Source organism: Zea mays, chromosome 4 (assembly GCF_902167145.1).
Source record: "Zea mays cultivar B73 chromosome 4, Zm-B73-REFERENCE-NAM-5.0, whole genome shotgun sequence".
NCBI classification, from domain to species: Eukaryota; Viridiplantae; Streptophyta; class Magnoliopsida; order Poales; family Poaceae; genus Zea; species Zea mays.
This window is the reverse complement of record NC_050099.1, coordinates 138953923-138964389: the sequence shown is the minus strand read 5'-3', so window position 1 is coordinate 138964389 and position 10467 is coordinate 138953923. Positions and strand designations below refer to the sequence as shown.

The following is a 10467-nucleotide window of genomic DNA, read 5'->3' as shown; positions in this document are numbered from 1 at the left end:
GTAGAATGGACCATATTGGTTTAAGATTAAAAACTTTATTACAGAAAAGCCAAGTAAACCAAAACATTGCTGCTACTCCAATTAAAAATTTCTTCTGTGTCATTTCTTTGTTGGATTACCAAGCCCCTATAATATGATTAATACTATAAGATTTGTCTACATGGAATACAAAGAAAATGGTTCTCCAAATATTTCTAGCAATATAACAATCAAATAAAAGACAACGAATACTCTCGTTATGTTTACAGTTCAAAATTTCCAACCACATTCATTTTGCATGGTTATCTTCATTGAGGATTACACCCCTCCATAAAAACACAAGAAATTTTTATTTTTTAGGGAGATCTTTAGCTTCCAAAGGAGAGAAAAGTCTATTTTGTTGAGCCCCCAAAGAAAACTCTCTCGAGTACAAATCAGCTGTGGCCAACAAATTTTGCCACTGAACAAATTTTTCTCCACTCACCACATTAAAAAGATTTAGATATTACTCTTTTAGCGATATATTCAAAGGTCATCCATACACAAACCACCTTAGCCATCAACTATCTAAAATTGACCCTGATTAAAAAAATTCATCTTTAATCTTCATGAGGTGCATAGCAAATACTTGTTTTTGAGAATTTGATGTCAAACTTCATCCTTATTGATGATCATTTGCTAAGTAAGCAAATATTATTGGTAGCTAGGTTAGCAACACCTAAACCAACAAAGTCTTTTATTTGACAAATAATTTTGTAGCTACAGACAGGGAATTTAGAAGACTTGGATGCTTGATTTTTCTTATTTCCATTTAATTTTAAGTTCTGTGGAAGATGCTGTACGGTAATGCGTGCTTGCTCGCCAACAAACCGACGGATCTTGAGATAACCCAGTTGACGTTCAGATGTTGATGCCACTAAAAAGTGTTTCCCCAGTAACCGCAACGTATCTAACAACTATGAATTTGTTTTGGGAAGCATAAGCCAATTTCAAACATCGATGCTTTGACAATTGTATATTCATCTCATGCATTGATGATTAATGCATCGAGGAATTGCATTCCATGTGATAAATCTCCAAAGGCTAGATAGTTCAAAACAATTTAGATTATAGTCAGAACATATTATAATCTCAAATCCTAAACTCGTACGAGTACCATTTAGCATTTAAAACCTAAAGCAAAGGCTAGATAGTTCAAAACAATTTAGATTATATGGTCAGAACATACTATAATCTAAACCCTAAACTCGTACGAGTACCATTTAGCATTTAAAACCTAAAGCATTTATAGCCTGTACTAATGGAATTATTTTAATTTTAACCGTTCTTCATTTGAGCATAATCATCTCGGATATCAACCAACAAGGAAGAATAATACTAAACTTTACGCAAAATCAGAAACAAATTCTATAAGACACGGCTCAAACACATGTTTCCAAAAAATCCTCCACGAGATCAGAGCGCAAGCCTCCCTCGCGGACGAGATCTCTGGGTACATCCCTCTCGCAAACGAAGAAATTGCCACAAAACATGGAGAGGTTTTGGGACAGAGTGCGTTTGCTGTGCTCGAACATCAACGAAACACAACCCAAAAAGGACGAACAGTTCTTTCTTTTAGAAAGTAGTAGAAAAGATGTGCCAGCCGAAAGGGCCCAGAAAATCACCGAGGGTGTCAGATCCAGGTGAGTTTAAGCTGGCTCGGATTCAATCTCGCAAGATGGCAGTATGATTGCCGATTGCCTGAACCGGATCCAGTTCAAGGTCCAAACAAGAAGCTGATCTTGCAAACCACACACGATTTTTGTCTAGATCAACGAAAAATTCAACACAAAACCACTAATATGGCGCAATCAATGAAAAAACAACACAAAAGGATTGCCAAGCTTAACGGTTCACAAAAGCTAGAAGGGAACGGAAACACGTCGACCAATCGAGTTTGGAGAATCGAGGATGGCGGCGCCGGCGAGGTGAAGGGTTTCGGCCAGTAGAGGGGATATATATGCGCACGGGCACGAGGGTTCCTGATTAGGGTTATCACGTGCTGACTTGGGCCGGCCCAATGTTAGCTCACATGGAAACAATGGGCCGAGCGGGGAGTGTGCACAGTTCAGGAACGGCCCGTTGAAAGGCTAAAAAAAATACTAATCGAACGGGTTTCCCGAGCCGAGCCGAAGCCGATCCAAAATCCGACCGTTGCCAAGAGCGCTCCCCTACCCTTTTTCCCCTCCTCGCAGTCGCAGCAGCAGCGCACACCAGAAAAGCTTTTCTGCCTCCTCTCCACCTTGCTTCCCGCAACTACCACGCACGCCGAATACTTGGCAAGAAGAAACCCTTTCTCGTCCCGTTGAACTGGCGCCGTCGACTCCACCGGGGCACGCTGTCGCGGGTTGCTCTCCGGTCCTCGTTCTCCTTGCTGCTGAATCCGCTAGTGGAGATCGACCTGATTTCTCCTGTCCTGGTAAACCCTAGCGCTCTCCCCCTCCATTCCTTCCTTTTTTTTTTGCCGTCATTCGCTGTGATGTGAACCACTGAAGCGAAAGCCTAACGTACTTCGGTCCGTTTGGTCTATTCTTGGGATGCCCTGTATGTGGATTTGTTCGCTGTTCCGAGCTTAGCCCTCCGTGGCCCTTCTCTTCTTGAGGGCACACAAGGTCTCAGTGGGGTTCATAATCCATCATTTAGGAGCGGTTCGAAGACTCTTTCATTGTTAATTTGTTTGCAGATGCAGATCGGATGCTTATGCAAAATGCCAGTTAGATCTTGATTGGCTTGATAGTAGAGGATATGTGCATTTTGAACTTTTGATGTTGTTGGGTTCACTAATTTAGTGGTGCTTCCGTCTATGTCATCTCAATGGAAAGTGCTATCACATAGGTGTGCAAATAAAGTCTGCACAGCCACATCACCAGGATCCTATCTAGGCACTGTCTCCCCTTGGTAAATCGTACTCCTCGGTTCTTTTTTATTTGTCACGGTTTAGTTTAAAAATGAACTATCGGGTGACAAATATTCTAGAATGGAGGTACTCGTTATGCAGTTTTGCTACATGGAATTTCATAATCGACCTCTGTAAGATGAAATGCAACTCTTCCCCTGGTTGTGTACTTCTGAATTCTGATCCAGTTTAGTATGTTTGCAGTTTAGTGGTACTTCAAATCCATATTAAATTAAGCCTCTCAGAGCTTATTTCAAATCTTGTTCAGTTTCTGTACATCAGAATTCAGAAATACCGTATAGAAGTCAGCATTTATTATTTCTATATTATGATTAGTTTCTCTTTATCAGTCAATTGGATTTTAGCCCGGCTTTCAAGGTAGAGAAAGAAGCTGTCTGGTCCATCATGGCCTTCCCAACTCCAGCTTCTGTTTTTGTTGACGAGAACCAACAGATAAATAGAGGTGAGATTGCATTTTTATCAAAAACTAATTCGTGAAAAGGATTTTTCCTGAATTAGATACATCTCTTTTATCTAAATGTTCAGGTAAGAGGGCTGCTGGATCAAGGACCAAAGGGCTGAAGCCGTCGGAGAATCCTGGGAATCTAGAGAGGAGAGCTCTTCAGGATTTGTCCAACTTTGCCAAAGGCACAGGTTTGAAGGGCACTTCCACCCTGAAAGAGAGGTCCCAGCGCAAGGCTTTTAGTAATGTGACCAACACTATTAAAGGCACTGCTTTGAAGGACAGGCCCATCACGAAAGAGAAATCTACCCAGAAACAGAGGTCACAGAACCCAGTGAAAATATTATCTGATGAAGATATCAAACTGTGTCATGAGTGGGCTAAGGATGGGGTGGAAGGGTTTCACTCAACACAAAATGATTCTCAGAAGGTTGATAAGGATCTGCTAGCCAAACGTACGATTGCTCTTGGTTCTTAAATGTGTGTATGTTTTTTTTGTCATGTCTATATATGGCTAACTGTGCATGTTATTTAGGTGTCAAGAAGAAAGTGGCGTCAGTAAACTCAGCCTTGCGTGGTTGGTCAGATACGGTATTTGATTCTCTGATGTTTCCAGCTAGGGTATGTGGCTCAACTGCAAACAATATTTTTCACAGTTTGTGTAGGTGGTTCATACGGTTGAACTATGTTATCATTGATTTATTTTACAAAACCATGACCCCATTTCTGTATGACTGTCAGTCCCATACAAGCTCATAATTAAGCAAACGGGATTTGTTATTATTAAGAATGATATATTAGAATGAGAAAAGTATGTGTTACTTGATTGTGCATTTCCCCTTGTTAACTGATACAGTTGTCACTAGTCCGCTCCAGTACCTTACAGTTTTGAGTTTTGACAAAACTATGTTTGTGAGGTAGCATTCTGGGAATTATGAATCTGGCTCTCTACTTGCAACATTTGCTTATTATAATAAGTATATTCTGAAATTGACAGTACTTCTAAATAATCAGGCCATTTCTGGATATTGGAAATTTCTCTATGCCCAAAGTACTGAAGGAAGCTGGCTATGTATGAATATGTATTGTCCAATTGTTGGTTTGTTTTAGGAAGAAAAACAGGTCTCCCATGTAGCTTATTTATGGTCAATAAAAATCATGAAAGCATGAGTAGAAGTTCAAAAACAGTTGGCTCATGTTATTTTCTTAGCCATCTTCTCATCTGTCTGTGCCTATGCATTTGAATTATGCCATGCTCTTGATTCATCATTTACACGAACAAAATGAATTGGCATCCAGTCATTTGATTTGCTCTTGTTATACATATAGCTATGCTCTTGTTATACATCGAAGCAAATAGCAGCATATTACTAGAAAGATGATGTTCTAGACCACATCATTTTTTACCTTTTCCTCTCTATTCTCCCATGCACTGCCGGACTGTCATATGAGAAACATCATTCATGCCTCTTTTATGATTTCAGGAGGTTTTATATGAACCAAAAGTGCTGGAGCTGGAACCTGAGATTCTCCGGGACATCAGTTGGGATCTCCCTAGTTCAGTAGGTGAGTTTTTCCCTTGTGTGTTTTGTCAATCGTGTTTTACCTGCTGTACTTGCTAAGTGTTGCTATCACGACTATCGTCCAAGCTGTTATTCTTGTCTCTTTTGTGTTTTCTCTTCTTTTCGAAATATTTCAGTTCGGATATTTCATTTCTGATTGCACCATGCAGATGGTAAAGCAAAGCTGGATGAAGACTGTCTTGCCTATGATCAGCTTGACCAGTACCCATCTTTGGAGAACAATCCAGTTACATTTGAGCTGAGAGACGAGCCAGCGATCCCGCAGCTGGGAGTGCATTGAAGAATCCCGCAGCTCTGCTTGCTGCTTTGCTCTAGAATGCTAGGTCTTGAACCCCTGATGTTTTTCTCCAGCTATGTTCTGGTGGATGTGGGTGGTATAGGATTTCACAGTTTGATCACTAGTACCTGATCCAGCGGAAGCGACAGCGCTTCCTGTTTGTTATGCTTGCTGATGGGCGATGGTTGTGGAACTGCTGATGGTATAATTCTAATGTTTTCAGCAAAACAAACCTATATGGTCTCTATATTTATTCTCCTGAGTCATATGACTTGGCAGTGCTTTAGATAGCGACAATGGTCCTAAATATAGCGAGATTCTTGCCACGTGCTAGCAAGAGACAAAGGAGGGGTCAGGTTGATTGTCCAGAGGTCACATCAGGAGACTACGGTCCGGTTGGTTTCAGTTTTTTTTTTCAGACTGGTCGCTAAAAGGTTTTGCGTACTATAAAAAAAATCGCTTTGCTCTGTTAAAAATCAACGTGAGGCTATCTCCAGCACCTTTATTCATTATTCATAACTTTATTTAAACTCTAATCTGTAAACAGTGTAGTCGTAGTCTATAGTGTAAAATATTATTTTTGGATGTGTAAAATATTATTTTTGGATAAACTTTGGCTAGAGTGCTGATGAACGTCGACGCCGTTCCCACGTTGTCCTCTGTTCCATCCCCGTTCGTTCCACGAACCAAACCAAACACGCTCCACAAAAAGAGGTCAGTGTGGACGCTTGACCGCGAAAATTATATAGACTTCTACTCGGCTGCATCTTTGCTCCGGTCGATGCACGACAAGAGGAGAATGGGGACGGAGGCCGACGCCGCAGCCGTGGACCTACTCCGGTCGCAGATCCCGTTCCAGACCGACGGGGAGTTCGTTCTCCCGCCGCGCGGCGTCGGGCTCGTCCTCGTCGACCTCTGCAACGGCTTCTGCACCGTCGGCGCCGGGAACCTCGTGAGCCGCCGCCTCCTCTTTACCCACCACCGCTTCTCGGTTCTCGCCCCTTTCTTTTCCCCCCGTATCGTGATTCCGTTCTGTTCCTCGCTCGATCATCATAACACTAGAATCGTTTGGTTTCATGGGAAGGAAGGGAGTGCAGCGATTTTGTAGGAATCTGTAACAGGGACAGAAGTGATCGCTCACTGGATATATCCTCCTCGGTTGTATCGTTGTATATTTCCTTTCTCTTCCCTCGACCTATTTTTTTAATCTATTTCCTGGTCAGTATAAAAAAACTCTCGACCAGTGTTTGGGTATGCACAGTACAACTGTACAAGTAGTAGCAGACCTGAAATTTCTGCCGATCCTATGAGAGTGAGACCGTTTTGTTGTTATCTAGTAAAACACATGCTGTCATCGTTACATTAGCATGTTCTCTTCGTTTGCATTGTCCTTGCAATTACGCAAGTTCCTGTTCCCTTTTCTAGTTCATGCGCCGTGCTATTAGTAGGTTTGATTATTGTTTTATACAGAGCATTTTAGTCATTTATGCTTTTCATTCACAGGCTCCTGTTGCACCAAACAAGCAGATCAGTAAGATGGTGGAAGAGGCCGCGAGGCTCTCTAAGCTGTTCTGTGATAGAAACCTACCAATATTTGCATTCCTGGATACCCATTATCCAGATAAGCCGGAACCACCATATCCCCCTCATTGTATTATTGGTACTGGGGAGGAGGACTTTGTTCCAGGTTGGTGCTAAACCAAACCCACCCTTTATATTTCAGAAGTGTTTGCTTGCTCAACTTGGGGCTTAGCTTTATTTCCTGTTGGAGTGTGTTTGGTTTTAGGAACCAAACACATTCCAAATGAGGTGGCGTGTCACGAGCCCATCTGATGAATTTTGGTGGAATCACCTCATTCCTTGTGCTTGTACTAATTATTAGCTAGAATCAATCCGTTTTATTTCAACAAAACCAAAAAAAAGTGAGGAGCGACAAGATGATGGAGCACTCCATTCCTTAAACCTAACTACTGACGGTACATGAGAAGAACAATGGAATATGATTGATTTTCTGTGTGACCAATTTCATTTTGCAATGTGCAGATCTGGAGTGGTTGGAAAAGGAGCCAAATGTGACTATAAAGAGGAAAAGTTGTATTGATGGGTATATCAGCTGCATAGAGAAGGACGGGTCTAGTGTTTTTGCTGATTGGATTGGAAAATATCAGATAAAAACTGTGAGTTGTCTTGATACAGAAGATTTCAGAGATAGACTTTACCCTATTGTGTATGACTTGGGGGGGATCGGCTCAATGCAGGTCTTGGTGCTCGGGATATGCACGGACATCTGTGTTTTGGATTTTGCAAGCTCAACTCTGGCTGCTCGAAATATTGACCGAGTGCCTCCATTACAGGATGTCGTGATTTATTCAGGGGGGTGTGCTACATATGACCTTCCTGTTGAGATTGCTACTAATATCAAAGGAGCTCTTGCCCATCCACAGGTACCGGATCACTGACGGCCATACATTCAAAAAATCAATCGTACACTGGGAATCTTCAGATGGCCACAATCACATTTTTATATATAGATAGAAGAATGAATGAAAAATTATCCTCGGTGAAAAACTTAACCTAGAAATTTTCAAGATAGGGTGGTTGTTGTCTGAGGAGTTTTTTTTGGAAAATACAGCACCTTTACAAAATTTATTTCATGCCAGCATCAAGAATAGTTTGCACATACAAAAAAGAAAGAGAACCATTTGGTTTCCAAATGAACATATACCACCTTCTTTAGTTTAATTTATTTTAATCAGTAGGCTCTGTCCCTCCTATAGTCCTATTATGTGAAACTTTAGGGGCTAAAAGATATTGTTCTTGTGTTAAGTTTTCACAATCATCAGCTGCAGATAACATTCTTGTGGAACCAGTAAAACATTACTCGACATTAACTGGATGCTCTCTAAGAGATGCTGAAGGGAGAACCTTACAATCAACTTACCATTCAATATTGCAGGATCTGATGCATCATATTGGACTCTATATGGCCAAAGGAAGGGGTGCAAAGATAGTTGACAGGGTGGTTATTGAACCTTGAATAAAAAAACTTTCCCTCGTCACAGTGATGTTGCTAGGGTTTCCTTCCATTGTAACAACCAGATATATATATGCATCTTGGCAGAAAGTTGTTGAGATTTTTTATAATGCTAGCGACAACTATATATTTTTTTTAAACGGGCCGGCAGGAGATCTACCCGTTATATTAAAAAGATGGGAGCCCAAAGGGGGCGAGGTTTAAAATACAAAGACACCCCACAAAAGCACACCCCACAAAAGCAGGACCAAGCCGAAAAACACAAACACACAAGACTAAACTGAAAGGAGATTAGGAGAAAAGCCAAGTTCAAACACACAAAACTAAAGAGAGGCTAGGGGATTAGCCAGCTGTTTGGCTCCTACACGTATCCAAGCCGATGCCTCAGATATAATAGGTGCGAGAATCTAAGGGCATGTGGAGGACTTATGGTCGAAAATTCTAACATTTCTCTCACGCTAGACGGTCCAATTCACTAGAATTAAGAGGCTTCTCAAGCCCTTCCTGTTGCAATCTTGAGTTGTAGCTAGGGACGTCCACCATTGTAGGACAGACTCACTGCGGTCCTAGTTACTTGGACTAAGACCCTCAACCGCTGCCCATACAGCCACCTCTTTCCAAAGCCGCTTGGTTAAACGACAATCAACAAAGAGATGCAATCCTGACTCTAAAGTTTGCCCACACAATGCACAGGCAGCGTTGTGGGGCCAATCCCTCTTCACAAGATGATCTGTTGTCCAAATTCTATTTTGGATGGCTAACCAACTGAATAATTTGCATTTCGGTAGCGTCCATACCTTACAAATGATCCAATTCATATTTTTAAGCTTAGAGCCGAGGAATTGGGCAAGTTATGCTGATTTCGTTAAATATTGTCGGTCTGCTCAGAGTTTCCAACTAATAGAGTCGCAAATACACGGTTGCAAGGATATTCTTTGCAATATTGACCAAAGCCTATAGTACTCCACAATGTGTTGTTCTGTCACCTCAGCAGAAAATAGGTCGAGGTTCCTAATCCAAGTATGATTCAACAGCGCTTCACTCAAAGATTTGTTCTTTCTTCGGGACACATTGAAAATGAGAGGCGCAATGTCCTTCGGTCTTAACCCTTGCGCCCACGCATCATTCCAAAAGGACACCTTTGTTCCGTCTCCCACCAAAATCGATGTCGTTGTTGCGATGAGCTGTCGGTCTTTTGTCATGCAAGGGAGTTTCGAGGCCGTCCAGAACCTAGCTGATGAAGCCCATTCTTGCCACAGCCAACGCAAACGCAAGGCCCTTGCGAATTTGGTTAAATGAAGGATACCCGAGCCTCCACACTCTTTTGGCCTTGCGGAACATATCCAATTTACCTTGCATTTACCTCCCGTAATTTGCGCACACCCAGCCCAAAGGATTTTTTCCTTCTTGAGCCAATTAAATTCAATATTTCCTTAGGAGCCCGTAAAGCAGAGAGAAGGTAGACTGCTTGGGAGGTAATAACTTACTTAACTAAAGTCAGTCTTAAGCCATAGTGTCGGCGTTTCGAGACAGGGGGGTCCCTAAGCCGACGAGTGACTGTGCTGCGTGCCCCAGCCCAGATGGGTCGAGCGCGTGGGCGAGCGCGGAGGGGGGAGAGGCGAGGCGGCCGGAGCCGAGCGTGAGAGAGGTGGAAGTCCCGCGGCCTTCGTGTTCGTCCCGCGCCCAGGTCAGGTGCGCTTGCAGTAGGGGGGTTACAAGCGTCCACGCGGGTGAGGGAAGCGAGCGGCCCCAAGAGAGCGCCTGTCCCGTCCTCGGTCCCGCGCGGCCAACCTTCTCTGAGAAGGCCCTGGTCCTTCCTTTTATAGTCGTAAGGAGAGGACCCAGGTGTACAATGGGGATGTAGCAGAGTGCTACGTGTCTAGCGGAGGGAGAGCTAGTGCCCTAGGTACATGCCGATGTGGCAGCCGGAGAGATCTGGGCATCCTGCTGGCGTGATGTCGTGGCTATCGGTGGTGCGGCGGAGCCTGATGGAGGGACAGCTGTTGGAGCGGTCGAGTCCCTGCTGACGTTGTCCTGCTGCCGTAAGAGAGCTGGGGGCCGCCGTCGTCATAGAGCTCGTGGAGCGCCATCATTGCCCCTCTGGCGGAGCTGGCTGGACGAGACGCCGGTCTTGTTCTCCGTGACCCGAGTCGATTCGGGGTAGGGCGATGATGACGTTTCCTGTTGACGTGGCGG

General features: G+C 43.2%; 2 protein-coding genes across 2 annotated transcripts; both read left to right on the top strand.

Annotated features, from left to right (window-relative positions):
* Positions 1–2241: 2241 nt before the first annotated feature.
* On the top strand, positions 2242–5502 carry LOC100193981 (uncharacterized). The gene is made up of 6 exons (NM_001139048.1): positions 2242–2437; positions 3265–3377; positions 3461–3832; positions 3913–3998; positions 4862–4943; positions 5110–5502. Exons 2-6 carry the CDS (start codon positions 3320–3322, stop codon positions 5238–5240), a joined length of 729 nt encoding a protein of 242 aa, NP_001132520.1. The 5' UTR covers positions 2242–2437; positions 3265–3319; the 3' UTR covers positions 5241–5502.
* Positions 5503–5850: 348 nt separating this feature from the next.
* LOC103653736 (nicotinamidase 1) lies at positions 5851–8411 on the top strand. Its single transcript, XM_008680552.2, has 5 exons — positions 5851–6189; positions 6741–6924; positions 7281–7414; positions 7496–7681; positions 8194–8411. The coding sequence occupies exons 1-5, from the start codon at positions 5866–5868 to the stop codon at positions 8272–8274; spliced, it is 909 nt and encodes a 302-aa protein (XP_008678774.1). The 5' UTR covers positions 5851–5865; the 3' UTR covers positions 8275–8411.
* The last annotated feature ends 2056 nt before the right edge of the window (positions 8412–10467 follow it).